At 40.4% G+C, this 18,291-nt stretch overlaps 2 protein-coding genes across 2 annotated transcripts; one reads left to right on the top strand and one right to left on the bottom strand.

Annotated features, from left to right (window-relative positions):
* Nucleotides 1-256: 256 nt before the first annotated feature.
* LOC119735035 lies at nucleotides 257-1,194 on the bottom strand. Its single transcript, XM_038208724.1, has 2 exons — nucleotides 1,020-1,194; nucleotides 257-885 (listed from the first exon to the last, which is right to left on the bottom strand). Exons 1-2 carry the CDS (start codon nucleotides 1,087-1,089, stop codon nucleotides 257-259), a joined length of 699 nt encoding a protein of 232 aa, XP_038064652.1. The 5' UTR covers nucleotides 1,090-1,194.
* A 6,316-nt stretch (nucleotides 1,195-7,510) lies between these two features.
* On the top strand, nucleotides 7,511-14,677 carry LOC119734994 (delta-like protein 3). The gene is made up of 6 exons (XM_038208662.1): nucleotides 7,511-7,703; nucleotides 8,091-8,222; nucleotides 8,711-8,854; nucleotides 9,989-10,258; nucleotides 13,071-13,209; nucleotides 14,302-14,677. The coding sequence occupies exons 1-6, from the start codon at nucleotides 7,649-7,651 to the stop codon at nucleotides 14,417-14,419; spliced, it is 858 nt and encodes a 285-aa protein (XP_038064590.1). The 5' UTR covers nucleotides 7,511-7,648; the 3' UTR covers nucleotides 14,420-14,677.
* The last annotated feature ends 3,614 nt before the right edge of the window (nucleotides 14,678-18,291 follow it).

Raw genomic sequence — 18,291 nt, 5'->3', positions numbered from 1 at the left:
GGAGAAAAAGGCTTGTAAGCTGAACTTTGAGGTGTGATGAAGGCAGGCCTGGGCTATCGCAGTGTACATTTGGAATTACAACATGTATTTCAATTTACCATAATGTAGCTTCATTTGAAATCTATTGCCAAGAGTTCTAAGTTAATTCCTTTTTGGGTGTCTCGCAATACTCATACGCCAAATTGTTTTTTTGTTTCGATGACCCGCTTTTGCCATTCACCTATTGTATTCAAATGTTTACATGTACAATGTCGCATTACACCTTGTGAAACATCTTAACTGATACTTCGTCAGCCACTGCCAGCTGCCCATCTGGCGTGAATGTAATTCCTAATGGGTTATGCAAACCCCGAACGAGGCAGTCAAGAAACCTGCCATCTAGGTCATAGTGGTGAATATGACCTTTGTAACGGGGCCCCAGCATTGTAACATATATACCGGAGCTATCAGCGTATACATCTAGGCAGTACTTTGCTGGTTTTCCGAGGATGGTTGGTTCGATTGTGAAGAGTGTATAACTACTACCATCAGTAACGGCCACGAATGGTCTAGCTCCGTAATTACTGATTATAACTCGATCCTTGTTGTCAACAGCCAGCTGGGCAGGGCAAAGTTTTACTGGTACGGTACGTAGAAGCTCACCATTACTAGGTTTGTGTTCAGTATACACCCATCCTTGGTCATAAGTAACAAGGATTGTACCATCCTTCTTGACCGCTACACCCCTGGTCCTGGGAGAGTGGGGCTTACCGACCTCATCTGCTGGCACCGTTGGGAACTCGTATGCCAGCGAGTTGTCGCTGTTGAACACCTTCACCTTTGGATCGTAAGTCTCAATAACCACGAAGCGATTGTGAATGGGTTCAACTGCAATTCCACGTGGACCTATGGGGATTAAAGATACACAAAAAATACAGTTATTGAAATCAAGGAGGCCTGCTAGTCAATCTTCAAAGAATCATTATCTGAACTAGGCCAAAACATTGACCGTGGGCAGAATTATTTGCAGGCATACTCACATTTTTGAAGCTGTATTGTACTTTTCTGTTTACCATCGATGCTGAAGATAACAACTCGGTTTCCATACATGTCAGCCACAGCGATCTCATCATCACGTGCAGCGATGGCAAGATAACAGCTGTGTGCACAGCCCTCAAATTTAATCTCACGAAACAGCTCCCAATGGCCTCTTCCACTGCTAACCTGCAATGCGAGTCAATGACACAGCAATGTCGTTCAAAAGGACTAATCGGGGGATGTTCCATATTTCAAAATTCGAATCGAATATTCACACAGAAGCAGGTGTATTTCTCCAACTTACTCGCTTGCCACGTCCAAAGATCGGCTTGATAGGACCCGTTGTTGGTTCCCCTCTGATCGCCTCTTGACCTGAACTCCCTGCTACTTCAGTTGTCTTTTCTGCCTGAAACAAAATATCCACTTACTTTTTGAAAAAAAATCATTTGCAGTGTCACCCAGTGAGGCTTCGCTGTAATGCTCTGGGCTTATATCAAGCTTATCGATTGTGGTTCGTTTGAATTACTGAAGGACTGCAACACCATTTTTTCCTGCAATGAAATCTGGCAGAAACTGCATGATGCACAGGACAGAGTTATCGAACGTTCTGGTGTATTCTGGTGTATTTCTTGTTCCGAATGCTGCAACACTGCTGCTTTCTTGTTAGCCCCGGGTTGCGACACGACTTTCATTTACCGGTCCAAGAGAAGTCATCCTTGAGTCATCTTTGCACCTGTCTCACTCACTGACGCCCTGACTGACCCACTGATTGAGTTGATACTGACGCCAATAATAGGGTTGAATGCTGCCGGATGTGTAGAAGAGGCACATGAACATACTTCTGTCCAAGCAAGCTATGGGACCATTGTTACTCGGCTTGACTTGACTTTGTTGAAATGTGCACCGACATGAAAATGACGACATACTTGATATGTTTTACATGAAGTTTCAAAAAAGTGACCGTCTGACCATTTTTCAAATAACTACAAAACCACGAGGTAAATTTTGAAAATGTTTGGTTGTGCAGATACTCCTGTACGCCTTGGCTTCAACCCCTTTGTTTCATTTAGTTTTAATCACGCAACACTTCGTAATTATCAATTGATCACAACAACATATTTGGACCCTGTGACCAAATTCGTTGCCTTAATCAATTTCAGTGCTGTGTAATGTAAGCTGTGTAAAATCCTGCATGATGTAAAAAGTGCTTCGGTTGGAATTTGAATCATTTACTGGCTATCAACCATCATGACAAGACCTCAGTTTAATGCTCAAGGGCAAATGATTCATCTCCAAAACCACATCAGCCTTTTTTTTTCAGAACATGCAGGCTTTTTACAATTGACCTCATGTTTGTGTTATTATTTTAAAAACACTCTGACTGACACTTTTTTGGGACATACTGTATAATAGTATGTCAAAACTAAAAAGGATTTATTTCAGGGATCTATTTCATTGACGTTTGATAAAGCTTATTAGGCATTCTTTCATATATTCATATATTTGGGTAATTATCTGTCTTACCTGTTGCCTGATTCCCCTACACTTGCAACATCTAGGTCTCTTGCAAGGCATCGTTGGACCAACTGTTGGTTCGTCATTCATCGACTCGACAGTTGCAGTCTTTCCTTTTCTAGTTTCCGTTTTTCTCTGAATGAAAATGAAACCTCATGATTATTTCTAAAACATGAGCTGAACCGTCATTTGTGCTAAATTAATTCCAGTTAAGTTGCAACAGTATATTCTTAGCTAATAAAGCCTCGATCGGGTTGTCTAGCTATTTTCTTTGGACATATATTACTACACATATTACTACATTCTGCTTGTACCCTTTCATTCTCTGAATGAAGGTAAGAAACATAATTCTGCTATTACAAACGATATTTATGTGTTTCTCTGTGTATCTTACCCGTGGTCTTCCCCGCTTGCCACGCCTCTTGTCAGGCATGCTTGGTTCTACACGGTGTTAGTTTATCTCCTATTCGTGTGAGTGCAGCTAAGCAAGTCTACAGGCACGCTCAGCCATATTACCAGATAATGAAGAAACAGTTAAAATTTGATCGTCACGCTGTCCATCAGATGCGAAATCGGCTAACAGTGTACACATTATGCTTAAAACGTCTGCAGGCAGCGGGCGGATGCGAGTTAAAGTGGCGCTTGCTTTTCAACGAATCGTCATATGATGCGTTAATAGTTAAATATTAAACCCATTGAACTTTGTGTATCAATAACAACTACGTGGTTGAGTGCGTTCACAGCACACAGGTAATGGATCGTACCTTATCTTTGACCTTAAGCTTACAGACCTTGTTCATTTTAAGCTCACCAGATGCATCTAAACACATGCCCAGCCACTGGGTCATATTGGCCACCGTCGTTATTAATATCTTATTTCTTCCAAAGTGAGAAAGTTAATATATAAGGGCACTTACTCTTGAATTCATGGGTTATAAAACTGCCGTCGAATGGGGTAACCTCGGTCATTTTTAGGCATATTTAACTATTGCTTTAATAACAAACTTGGCGAATTGGATTGCCCCTAATATAAGTTTTCCCGGCTATTTTAAAACATTTGTTATTCAAATTCACCATCTCTAACATTCTTTTTCGTCCTAAAAAACTCACAGGCTTTAAAAAAAACAATTTAGTCATTTGCCATTCAATTTCTAAGTTTGGTCACCCTCTTTATAGTCACCGGGTCGAGAATATTCGTCATTACAGATCAAATTCGTCTAAGCTGTTGCAGCACTCAGAGATTGAATTCGTCTTATATAAATCATTTAGACGAATTTGATTACTGAATAAAAAAGGTTTGGCGTAGACGAGATGAAATCGAATACTCCGGGACGAAAACGTGTGGTCGTTGTTTGAATTTGCTTAAACTGAATTTGAAATTGTCTGACAAAAGACGAAACGGAAGTGCATTAAATTGATAGTGATGGACGAATTTGAATATTTGAAACGGTGAGTTCGAATGATAACCGGTTTAAAATAGCCGGGAAAACCTGTATTTAAAACATTTAGACTAAACTCTACACTTTGATGTTGTTTGGTGTCAAAACATAGTATTTAACAAAGGGGTGGGGCCCAAAAACAGATGTGACAAAAATTAATTTCCGTTTTGGGGCAAGTTGGCCAGCACTAATAATACCGCTGGACAAAACATTTCAACATTTTTTTTTAAATTGTTTCGTTCCAGGTGAAATATAGAAAAAAAGGAACATTTGACCCTATATTTCTAAAAAAAATCCGAGTGCCTCTTTGATTGTGATTCCTTGTTGTTCCTTGACCTCTGACCTTTGACTTCTTGTAATTTGACATTACATAATTATCCACTTCAAATCAACAAGTGCATTACACTTTGCAGTGGCATTTTCTGAAACTAATTATATATCAAATTTACTGCCGAATCTTGTTTCACAAATATTTATATTCACTTGTAACTAAAATATAGGTGCTGACCAAAGTGACCCTACTGACCAAAGATACCCCATTTATTTACGGGTTACTTATTACACATCCTCCGTGAGAGCATTTGGGCTGTTTTGGATTTCATCATGAATGACTCAAGAAGAGCGCGCCACCGCTTGGAAGGATTTCGGAAGCGCATGATTTTGCGAACCACCAGTAGCCGATTGGAGAGTCAACTTTGCGATGGAAAAATGTGCCAGATAACGACGATGGCAGCATTTTTAACCTTTCGTATTAGAGTTTACAACATGCAGTTTCAAAGTGTGATTGAGATGATTGGTACCTAATTATCAAATGGGAATTATTATTAATTCCCATTAGAAGTCCTGCATTTCTGAGTTGTGCCTTTGCATGCCGGGTTGCCTACATTGTTGTATTATCAAATGTAGGTTTGTACATAAAGTTATACACCGGAGTATACAGGGTGAGTAAAAACAAAAAGGTCCCCCAAAAAGTGGGTCAAAAAAATTACGGGGTGGGGTTCGGGGCCCGCTTAAGGGCCCCGAAAAGTTTTGGATTCTAGATGGTCTGTGGTGCGATCTGAGGCAATTTCTGACCACTTTAACCAATGTTTTTTTGAGGAAAAGATGGTGGTGTACTCATTGCCTGCCTTTGTGCGATGTCACATAAAAAAATTGGTTTCGTTTTTGGGGGGCTGGCCCCCTTTGCCCCCCCCCCCCCGATCCGCCCTTGGTACTTTTTAAGTTTCGAAATTTTAAACGCAACCACTGTTTTAAAGTTCTGTCCACGGATCACAAAAAAAGGTTTGCGTTCTTTCGTTAGTCCGTTTGCTAATAGTTACAAGCGTTGACATTGTCTATTGCCCCTACATGTTTCAACAAATTTTTCACCGAACTTTGTGAAAATTATCAGTAGCCCAACCTCAGCATGTCACATGACCAAACTGGGGTTAAAGGTCTTCATGGGGTCAGGGTTGTTGTTTTTTTTTTTTTTTTATCAAAACACTACTCCGTCCAGGAATTACATTGCACATCCACATGAATCATGCATGAACACGAATTCGTTGACCCGCAGCTTCCCAGATATGTCCGATCGTGCTTGCTTTATTCCATGTTCTGTCTTTCAAAACGACGGGGCTCACTTGCAGGATAACTAGGTGCTTACCACTGCTTACCAAAAACTAACCGAGTGCTTACCTAGAGCTTTCAATAAAGGGAGCTAATCAATTGGCAATATATGTACAGAGTATTTTCAGAGAACAAGCTGATTGTTTATCTTTTTACCAGTCACTGCAACCCCCCCCCCCTCATGCTATAACTTTCCCTTTGACCTTCGCCATTCTTCAACAGTAATGCTTGTGTAACACTGACCCCAAGGAAAGTTGATTTACTGCAGTGTTGGATAACATTCAATTGATTCTAAGTTCTAAGTAAAAAAAAAAATCAATAAAATAAAACAACAACAACGTAGCTTCACTGAAACCAAGCTTGGCTACACTGAATAGCTTCATCATTCGACGAAATTATAATTCAATACAGAAGGTTTTTTTTGATTTATCATCCAAAAAAACGAGTAAGTTTTACTTCAGCCAAGCAGAAAATAAGTTTTACCGTGGTGACAACTTTCTATGCAGCGCGCCCTCTTTTGAAGGAAATTGTATTTGGCTTCAAATCGACTTTTATTGTTCGCGCTAGAAACAAACCAGGACTACATAGTTTTTTTTTTTTTTTTTTTTATTTCTTGACAATTTATCGTCCGGAAATCGAGTGTTGTTTGTGTTCCATGCATGTTGACTTTGATAGGAATCGTAATTTCGTGTTCAACACATCTACAGCACATTGTTTTGGTTAGCCTAATTTTTTTTTTGGTTGAGGATTCCTGGGCCTATATTTCGAACATTCATGGGACGAACCTTTAATTTGTTACAGCAGATATTTCTTGGGTTACCGTCCGACAAATCGGTGTGTTGCTTTCGTTCTTTGTATGTTGGCTTTAATTGGGATCGCAGTTTTCAAGCGAAACATACCGCATTTTTTGGTTATAATATAGGTTTTCCCAACTATTTTCAAACGTTTATCATTCGAATTCACAATTTCTAATATTTAAATGTGTCCACCAATATCGATTTAGTGCACTTCCGATGTTTATTTTTTTTCTTTTGTCAGACAATTTCAAATTCAGTTGAAGCAAATTCAAACAATGAGCACACGTTTTCGTTCTGGACTATTCGATTTCATCTCGTCTAGGTCGAACCTTGTTATTCAGAAATGCAATTCGTCTATTTGATTTATATAAGACGAGTAGGATCTCCAAATCCTGCCATTCGGCATTAGCTTGGACGAATTTGACCTGCATGCAATGACGAATATTCTCGCCCCGGTGACTAAAGAGGATGACCAAGCTTTGAAATTGAACGGTAAATCACTAAATTGGTTTTCTTAAAAGCGTGTGATATTATTTTTTCGTGGACGAAATGGAATGATAGAGTTGATGAATTTTAATGATAAAATATTTTAAAATAGCAGGGAAAACCTATATTGTTGTTGTTGGACTATTTTCCAAACTTTGTTGTTGCTTTACAACCAATCATTCAACGGAATTGTTATTCCATATAGCGGGTGCTTCTTGCTTTATCGACTAGAAAACGAGTGCGTTGCTTTAATTTTTTCAATAAGGAATAATAATAACATATATATAAAAAACTATATATATATAAATATCGAAATGAAATTAGGCTACTCATTCATGACTCGTAGATTTGATCAAAAAGCCGATCAACACAAATTCAAACTATATTCACAGGTGTGACACAGCGAAATCGGTATGGCAACCAGTTTGAATGGGACAGTGACCCAGAGCTACAGAATGACCTTATAAGGCATGCAACTCGATGAATGGCGCTTACTATGACGTATTAGTCATTCATAAACTTGTCACCGAACCCAAGGCAACGATTCGGTACACTGCACCCACACAAAGAAAAACCCGCCGTAAATAAAGTATGCGTCAAGCACCGTCTATTTTGATAGTAATCGCGTGCAACTGATGTTCGGCAGTACATGTACTTGGCGTACAGTTTGGGACTGGACGGTGTCATGATCAGTTATATTACAAACAGTTAACAAGAAAAGAACTGAGTTAAGCGTTCTTGGTTTGGTTTTGTAGAAGAACTTTGAGAAGGAGAACTTGTGTTCGCAAGATGGATGCGGCAATTTGTCTGATGATTGCTGTAATTCTTACAGCAGGGGAAACTTGTAAGTTCACATTTTTGAAGGTTTGTAGTCAGTTCTATAGGTTTCGAACGATAGACGCTGCGGAAATATGCCAAATCGTTTAAAATTCACAGATATACGCACTGGACACCTTTCCCATTTTTCTTGACAACATCGTGTCAACTATTGCGTCTTGAATAATACTCGTCGTTACTTGCTGTTATCAAACCAACGTGTCTTTCTTTTGCGCCTTCGTGAAGTTTCCGCGTGTCGTAAATTCGTTTGAAATTCTTGTTCCCCTCTTCAAGCTGACGATTCGTTCGACTTCAACGAATACGAACGTTTATCAACAGGCAAGTATGCACGGGTTTTGCTTTTTGAAAATAAGTAATTAGTCAATAATAAATGTACCATTTGTTGTTATTCCAGTGAATGCAGACCAGTGTGTTTCCAACCCGTGCAGCAATGGCGGTACATGCTACAACGAATACGAGGGGTACGGCTGCCTGTGCCCGGCCGGTTACAGCGGGCCACGCTGTGAGCAAAGGCAGAACAGCGGAGGTCAGTGTGGTTTTTTTTTTCAAATTTGAATATCGTAATTTTGTTGTACGTTTAGCGCCTGATTCACCCTGCAAAAGGTCTATGGAATATTTTCTTGCACAGCAAGGGTCTATGATAAGCGAGCCGATTTGGCAATTAATTATGCAAAAAGCTGCGTCTTGACCTCGGGATTCTGAATTTTCAGCGGGCGCCTTCTATCTGTTCTTCGGTAACCCGTTGGTGTGTGACAAAACCTTTCATAAAAATCAGCCAATCCACAGCTTAGACCACATGTTGTGATTGAATCATTGAAATTTCGTCACAGTCTCTAAAGACCATGCTGTGGTGTATCCCACGTTTGTACCGTTGCTCTGCCTACGTAAATGTCTGATCCTCGAACTAACCCCCCCCCCTCCTCCACCTCTCCCCCACCCATCCCCAACCAACGCTTCGAAAACTTGAATAGTGCAAGTAATATGACAGCACGATGTTCTTATCCTTTTGAACAGGGAGGTTGGGTTTCTGCCCTGATATCACAAATGACAGGGTCGGGCTGTGCGTCGAGGATTGCACGGACGATTCGTCCTGCCCAGCCCCGCTGAAATGCTGTTCCAATGGATGCGGCCACGTCTGCACGGCTCCGGTCATAACAGGTGAGTTATATTCGCTCTTTAGTATGATCAGTATCGCCAATTAGGCCATTTAAGGTATAGAGAATCATTTGCATTAATCCCAAAAGAAACCCACCAAATCATTAAAGATCGGTACTGGTACTAGACACCCTGTGAAATTATTCCGTCTGGCTTGCTGTCATTTCAAATTTAGAAAAGTTTACGTTTTTGTTAAGATTTTCCCCCACCCTTTTTTACTTCCGGTGTTAAAGAAGTGCAGTTATATTAAAAATAGGGATTTCAATTTTAAAACTGTCATTTTTTTTTGGGGGGGGGGATATTTCGTTAAACCAAATTGTTAAATCAAAAACATTTTGGTAACAGCGTTAAATTGTGGTTGTTCAGTTTCATTCCAGTTTCAAATGACACGTTCTATTCTACAGGAATTTACAACTGGAATTCACTAACCAACCGATAGTACTTTGGAAAAGGGAATCCAAGAGCGGATCAAGAACACAATTTGTTGGGGGCCAACAACTATTGTTGTTCCCAAAAAAAATGTCCGAACAATTTACGGCGTGGGGTTCGGGGCCCGCTTAAGGGCCGGGAATTGTTTTGTTTTTGTTATTTCTGTTAGATTCTAGATTCTCTGTTGTGCGATCTGAGACAATGTTTATTTCTGACCACTTTAACCTCATTTTGTTGAACAAAGAATTAAGCCTTTTTTTTGCGACCTCAATTCAAAACAGCAATGATTCTTTATGGGGGGGGGCATGGCTCCTGTTCCCCGCCCCCTCCCTGGATCCGCCGTTGAGGGAGTCCAATTACAATTATACACACAGTCACTTTGCGTGAACACAAAGTGTTGTTAGCTTTTGTCATATTTCCTTTCAATGTTGTGTTTATTTATAGAGGACATGTGCGGCAATGGCGGCACGTGCGTATACAACACCACTTTTCTGACCACTTTAACCTCATTCTGTTGAGCAAAGAATTAAGTGGTGTACGCAGGGGCTGCCTTTTTGGCGACCTCACTTAAAAACCAAAATGATTCTTTGGGGAGGCGGGCACGGCCCCTGTTCCCTGCCCCTCACTGGATCCGCTGTTGAGGGAATCCAATTACAAAGTGTCATTAGCTTTTGTCATATTTCCTTTCAATTTTGTGTTTATTTGTAGAGGACATGAATTGGTGTATGTCCAACCCGTGCGGCAACGGCGGCACGTGCGTTTACAACAGGCATGGGTACGGGTGTCTGTGCGATGCTGGTCGATTCGTCGGCAGCCACTGTGAAGTACCTGTTCTCCAATCCCCATCACCATCGTCGTCATCGTCGTTTCCTTCATCCCTATCAACACCATCAACGCCATCGATATCACCATCACCACCAGCAACATCGTCGATATCACCACCATCTTCATCATTGTCTTCATCATCAACATTGCCAGGTTAGCGTCTCCTTTAAAATAGACCATGTGGTCTATGACGTGGCATATTTTGCATGCCATTTGGCCCACATTAAACAGTATGGGCCTATGTCAACACTAGTCTTTTAAACATCCATATTTCAAGAGATATACACGCAGTGCAGAAGAGAACCGTTTGCCTAACGTTGGCATCACGTGACCACAATATCCAATTTTGAAAACAAATTTCACCCAGTCTATTGACCTGAAGCATAATGACGTCATGCTTTATTTACACGTGCGCTGTCTTATGTGAGTTTGGCGGTTCTGTCCCAGCCTCACTCTCATAAGAAATCGCACATGTAAACAAAGGGTGATTACATCATTGTAAAAGTGATTCAGATCTATCTGGTACGACCACAGCCTCAAAACTCGCGCCGTGGATTAAAAGTCTGACACCGGCTTGCGCGCTTTTGACCAAAAAGTTGCACCCATACATTCCGTGGAGTGATAATTTCTTGAACAACGCAAATGTATTATATGAAATGTTCGCCTGCGTCGCAAGATGCACTTCTGCCTGCAGACATTTAATTCATCCTTAAGTCCATACGGCATTTGGATTGGTGCGACACTGGAAAGCCACTCTGAACGAAACGGGCGTCAACTGCGTTCTGAGAAACCCACTCATAAGATCATGCAAGATTGCAAAATTAGTGTTTTCAGTACGGTGAAGAATATAAAGTGTGTTCAAGTTCATTAAGATCGAGTAACTTTCAAGTCAGGCCCGGATTAAGTATTTCGTAGGCCCTAGGCATCAGTGTTCCGAAGAATGGAGAAGGAATCGGAAAGGAAGAGAGAATAAGAACAAAGTGGAGAATGTAAATAATAAACATCGCTGCTTAAAACTCCTCGAAGCTAAAATCCGGTTCTGAAACCCATGCCAAAAGATTGTACATTCTGTCATGTCGGCACAAGCTGCAGCGCGAAGTCGCTTCATATACGGGGGTTGACTGCTACAACTGTGCATATAAAAAAATATGAACATATAAATAATCCACTATAGGATTTAAAGACACCCCCCCCCCCCCCCCGCTGATGTCTGGGATCAGGGAACAGGCCTGAACAAGGTATGCGCAAAGGTACTGAGCATGTACATGCAGTTTTGCGACAATGAAATAAAAACATTAGGCCTATAGCTGGATTGAATTTTGTATTTTCGAACAATTTTAAAAATTAATTTCGAACGATTAAAATACAAGCTCTCAAAATAACAAATTAATCATTCTTGCAATTGTTCTCCAATAGAAAAGAAAGAAAATAAAACAAAAAGTTATGTGGCGATGGCCAAGTCTTCAGGAGTCGGACTTATGACCCTAACTCAATGAGCCCCTTACCGACTTCCATATAGAACTCTTCTGGGACTCGGTACCCGGCCCACCACACCTCCTTCCCTGTCCATCCATGTAACTCGAAAGTCAGGCACCATAAAGGGAGGAAACGAGGTGGCACCCTAAGCCTTGCTGCCGAGTCAGCAAAAGAACCCCGTACCTATACGCAGATGCCAACCTGGACTTCGCAGACAGTCCCAACTTGTGAGTCAGCTTACCGACCGACCGAGCTAACTGCTGTTGGTAAATGACCACGGGAAATTAATACTCTTCAATGACAGAACTGCGGTCAACGAAAACCAAAAAAATGACACCATGCGGGTTCGAACCCCTAACCATGGGTCCGCTGTCAGACAGCTTAACAACTATGCTGTTTCAGTAGGTGCTTTTCTCTTTGCATTTAAAAACATAATCCTTAATTCCGCTGTGGGAGACTTACTCTGTGTTTCATAGCTGCGCGAAAGATGCGTCAGCATCGTGCTATACACATGAATGCTGTTACGTAACTCTTTTCTACAATCATTCTTATGTACCGAGCAGTTGACTATTCAGAGTCACTACGAGTAATTAACCTCACCATGCTCTTCCTTATTCTGTCTCATCAATTATTGTTTCGCGTCGCGCGTCTTTCGGCCGACGCTGATATGTCGCTATCATTGAGATGATTTCTAGCAAGTTTCCTCCACCGAATTATATTTATATCAAACTACTGACCCATTTACAATATTTTTTACGAGGGAATTTTGTTTGTCTGATTCTAATTCAGCTCCCTTAGCTAGCTTGGGAAAATTCATATGTTCTTATACTTACGCCAAGTCTAGGGAATGATGCCATTATAATACAATGTAACAATAACGTCAGCCGATGGCATAATTAGAATCGTGACCACGCGAGTGCAATGACAGCTAGTGGCGTAAATCAAATTACGGTCGACAATACAAGGCCCATTTGAATGGGTGTCATTAAACAACTTTAGCTAAGTGGTTATAAATTCGGGTATAGCGTTCTGCCGCCTTACTACAAACACCATTTTGATACAAATGTAACCGGGGAGAGCTAAATAAATTGGTTTACTATGGTTCACTCTCCTACAACCGAGTGGTTCCACTACATTGGTATAGGTCCTAGCTCTCTGAGAGAGAAAACTTTTCTCTGCGCGTGTGTGTGTGTGTGTGGGTAGGCCTATGTGTTTTATGGCACAATATGTAATTAGTTAATCAATAAACGCTGTGGATACGATTTTTTATTTGTTTGTAGACATCACCATACTTATTACATATGGAACAGTCTGATATCGATTTCATATCATCAAAATAATGACAATAGTAAATTATGTCATAAATACAACAACAACAACAACAACAACAACAACAACAACGACAACAAAGGCATTTCGGTTTTGTGAATGAGACATGGTGTTGATCTATTTGGGAAACAAATAATCAATGTAATCATTTTTTTTTCAGGAGACGACAATCCTGGTAGCCCCGAGGACGTCGCTGGTAACCAACAGCTGCCGACGGCCATCATTATCGCTGCGGTTTGCAGTGTAATAATAATTGTAGCGATACTGGTGCTCACCGGGATTTTCTTGTACCGAAGAAGGTGAGTCGCCATGTCACGAATAGTTCTAGGGGAAAATGGAAGACAGGTTTCCCCCAACCTCGTTCCCATGATGTCGAGCAGTACGCTCCCACCACTACCTGCTCTCTCACACTGGTATTGGATCATTTGCATATCCATTTTTTGGGGGATACGTATGCAAATAAGGAATAGTCTGGTGCCTGCGTGTGCTTTACATCAGCGCTTGTTTTTGTTTATTGTGTCTGAGGTAAAAACAGAATCAATTCGTCGCGGCGTGAGTTACGAAAACACTTTTTGTTTTTCATAGTTCAAATGTTACAATTTTTTATCCAGCCAATATGCAGTATCACTTTTCATATTAATGTTTTCAGATTGGAGAGAAAATGATTATCTTTGAGAAGGAGGAAATTTTAGAAATTACACTGAACATGAAAGCACGTAATACACGTTGCAAATATAAATCCATTAGCTACTAATTGCGCTATCCAATCAGGATACAGGAAGCAAGTTCCCATCCCAGGACTTATACTGTTGGAAACAAGGTTGAAATAAAGTAAGCCCTGATACAAGGTTGAGGTTTCCCCTACACAATACCCTCCAAATTATCATCAGCATATTGAAATGTTCATGTGATTTTCAATCATCATAAGGACAAGCAGAAAAATAAAAACAAAACGCGACAGAGCGCCCAAAGGCTTCATCCTGCAGTTATCACAGTGACGTGTTGATTTGGTTCTTTGAAATATATGCATAACTATATAAACATTATAAGGGTGGTAAAGCGTCGTCAGGGTTTCTTTTTCACAGACAAAAATTACCACTGAACTATGAATCAAAACAGCCTCGCAATAACTCGCCTACGGAAATGAGTCGCCTGTGACAGAAAAAAAAACCCAATAACACCAAAACATCTGTTGATTTAATGTGTGTGTTAGTGTATTGGTACCAGATTATCTTCAACACTACAAATAAGAACAAAGAAGTACGTTTCCATTTGTGCTGATCGATGATACACCGAACGGTTATCGACTGATAGTCCGGTGATATTGAAAAGACAAGAAATCATTATGTTGTTATTTAATGTTCCCATCATTTGGTTTATTTATGACACAGAAATCAGACGACTGATTCGGACACCGTATCCGTGGACAGCGGGAAGCAGATCATAAAGAAGGGTCCGGAGACGGGTCAGGAGCCTTGCTACATGGAACATGGACATCAGATGGCCTGAAGATGGGAACCAGCCGATGTCCTCTACCCCACAGTCTTTGCAACAAAATTATTTAAGCCATACAGTTTGATTTCCGGGTGTGTTGTTCTAAAAAACTTAATAGAATAATAGACATGAATTATTCATGACTTTGCACTTGATGAATGCTTCAATAGCGCCCTCTCTAAAAACCAAAGGCAAAGGTGTTCGTCGCAATTCACTTGGCCCTAGCGGCGGTGGAACGGTTTCAAATGGGAAGGGGGGGGGTGCATTACCGAAAAGGGGTATTTTTTTATATATTTTTTTCACATCCGTTCTGAAATGTAAACACCCATAGCGCCCCCCCCCCCTCGGTTCTGCCGCCCCTGCTTGGCCCGAACTGTGTAAAGTCTGTTTAATTCGTCTCACGGCTTCGCTCAGTTTTGCAAATCAATTCTTCGTGCAGCTGAGCGGGGTGTTATCTTTTGTATAATGAAAAATAGAATTAGCTGTTGCAAACTGCTTACCAACCAAAAGGACCTATGGTATAAATGCAAAAAAATAGTTAGTGGCCTGACGTTTCGACCCTAGCAGAGTCTTTCTCGAAGGCTAAATGACAAGACTATAAACATAAACAGGTACATGTATACATTACTGATGTAACAAAAGCAGTCAAGTGGAAATAGATGATGCAGAGGAAAATACACAGAGAAAGCAGGCGGCTGAACAGAAAGGAGGGTAACAAAAGGGAGGGGGATTGGGGGAAGGGGATGGTTGACCACAAGAGGTGGGGAACACAAAGGACAAAGTCAATGATGGGGAGAGGGAGAGAAAGGTAGTTAATTGGTGAATGAGGCAGACTGGAGGAGGGGGGGGGGGCTTATCTGTGGTGAAAAGGAGAAGGCAAAGACAAAAAGTTATTAGTCATTTCCTTCTTGGATGTTCAGACCATGGGGTTGAATGGTCTGGAGACGTCTTATCCATAGTTTCTCTCTACTCAGACGAACAATCTCTCTGTGGTTTCCTAGTGCCTCAATGCCCTGTAAAATCATGTCAGAAATTGAGTGATTAGGAAGATTGAAATGATGTCCTACGGGTGTATCCAGCTTATGGGTGTTGACTGTGGATCTGTGGCCGTAGAAACGTCTCTTGAGTGTAGTTCTCGTTTCACCTATATATTGAACACCACAAACTTTGCAAGATATTAAATAGATTAGATTGTCTGAAAATGGGAACCAGCCCTATGTCCTATACCCCACAGTCTTTGCAACAGAATTATTTAAGCCATACAGTTTAATTATCGGGTGTATTGTTCTAAAAACCTTAATAGAATAATAAACATGCTTTTGTTACATCAGTAATGTATACATGTACCTGTTTATGTTTATAGTATAATGGTCAACAAACAAACCAAAAAAAACTTTTACTGATATGGTTTCAAACTAAATATAGAGGGGAACAGGTTTCCATGCTGCCTCAATACTACACTAACCTAAGTATAGCATATTGTATTTCGTAATACATATACATGTATGTTAAAATGAAAATGATGTATATCTATTAATATTTTATATACAGCCAGTGAAGTTTGTATTAAGAATATTGAAAAGATAGTATATCAATGATTGTTAAGGAAAGTTGAACTGCAATGGTTTTTCTGGCGTTTTATTATGAATACAGAGTCTGTGTCTTTTTAACTAAGCATGGTGGGCCATTCAATGATAATCAGTTTATTGTTGGGACAATATTAATTGTTCTAGTTCAGCTACCAAGATCAATTTGAAGTGTGACATGTTCTATTCTCGCTAGCACAACGGCTTGGCTGTAAATATTAAGCTTAATGCAGAACGGAAAAAAAGCTGTTGACTCACCTTTTTTTCTTCCAGGTACATGTACAGCAACGCATGTGCAGCAACGCATGTGTAGCTGCACATGTGTAGCTGCACATGTGTTGGTGCACATGCGTTGCAGCAACACATGTGCAGCAACACATGTGCAGCAATACATGTGCAGCAACAAATGTGCAGCAACACATGTGCAACAACACCTCTCAGGCGTGGTGAAATTTTGACAATTTGTGCTTGATATTAAAGTATTCAACAAAAATGCTCTGTTATTGATAGTGGATACAACTAGGTTAACCTTGTGTTTTTCTGAAATCAACGGGACCAAACTCAGAACTTGCTTTTAATACTTTAAGGGAGGTACCAGCCATATTGTATTTATGAAATGCATGGATTACAATTATCGCTTTTGCCACATTGGCTGCTTTGTATTAGAGACAAGCCATTGTAATTATTGATTGTAACTTTTGAGCAATTTAAATGTTTAGATGAATATCAGGTTTCTGTAGAACCAAAACAATTGCACATAAAAGACATGAAAGTTGCTCTCACTGGATTCCATTTAGATATGTAAACTCCCAAAGTGTACGGTGAATTAATTGAAGTCTAAATATTTAAAAACTATGAGGCATCCATGTTGATGCTTTGTCAGTGGTTGTGACCACTACTCCTATGGCGCGCCCTCCGTCTACTGAAAGAAAATTAAAGTAGACCGTTAGGCAACTTTGTCTCCGTGCGAGACACTATGTCGTTTAGCGCACCCTTTTTATGGCGAAATATTTTAGGTGCCAAAACAGTTTGGTTAAAATGCCCTCGTTAAATAGTGCAATAAACGAACTTCCAATTCAGTAAAACAGACATTTATTCATTTGCAAGGGGAATATGTTGCTCTTGTTCAACCTTGTTCCATGAACATTGACTTTCATTCGGATTGTATTTTTCACATTTAAAACGCTATATTATTTTGGTCCTATTATTGTAATTGTTCGACAGTTTCTCATGAATTGAAATCTGCCGATGTTACATATAATGACAAATTACAGGACGAAATTTCAATTGAATACATTTGGCGTTTCATGAGTTATTGCCCAAACAAGTGTGTCCTTTTTGTTCCGATTTATTTTTTCACACATGGCATAATTATGGTATCGTTCTTCTAGCAGAAAGTCTGTGGATTAGACGATCACGTGTGCATAATACACACCACAGCCGTCTGATAATATCCGTACATGTTATGTCATTTGCATTCATCCCTATGTAGCCCACCAATTTATTATCGGAAGCGCACTTCGATTAAAGAGTGTCCTGGTAATAACAGCCTGTAAAATTATTTCGTCTGGCATGCTGTCATTTAGAAATGCAATGTAGGTGATTTCTAGCGATCATTCTATCGACTGATTTTTGGGATGCAGAGTGCCGTTGACATAGCTGTTTTTACCTCTCTGCCGAGAGGCTCGAGGGGTAAAAAGGAAATTTATTCTAACTAATATAAGAGACTAAAAAAAACACTGTTTAGATATTTTGGTAAAAGACTGGCACATAGTTGTGTTAAAATGTAACCGTAAAAGGGCCGGGGGGCGGAATCCGCCCCCCCCCCCTCGACTTTTTCCGCGATAGCCTTTAAACATCTTTTTTTTCGCGACACGAGCTTTTATGACTTTTTAGCCTCGAGCCTTGCATATCTTTTGACACCAAAAACATGGCAATCGGACAAGGGGTTGTCGCGCAGCGAAATTTTTTCCGGCGCTACGCGCCGTGAAAACTGAATTTTCCAATATACGTCGTGTACACAAACCAGAATTTCCATTCATACATATGAATAATTAATTAGCCATAATTCCAAAACCCTTTGACCTTTGGTCATGACATTTTTTGGGTATGTTTATGAAGAGTTGCTCTATGCATGTACCAAGTTTCAATATCTTTTCTTCACTCGATAGCTGAGATCTTGGGGGGGGGCAAAATCCGCCCCCCACCGGCTGAGAGATGGTCAAAATAACCCGGCCCCTTTAGGGTTAAAAGAGGCAGGATTTTGGGTAACATGCAAATGTTGATTTTAGGCAATAAAAC

This window comes from Patiria miniata, unplaced genomic scaffold (genome assembly GCF_015706575.1).
Source record: "Patiria miniata isolate m_02_andy unplaced genomic scaffold, ASM1570657v1 HiC_scaffold_28, whole genome shotgun sequence".
In the NCBI taxonomy this organism is placed as follows: Eukaryota; Metazoa; Echinodermata; class Asteroidea; order Valvatida; family Asterinidae; genus Patiria; species Patiria miniata.
The sequence above is the reverse complement of the archived record's forward strand: the minus strand, read 5'-3'. Positions and strand labels throughout refer to the sequence as shown.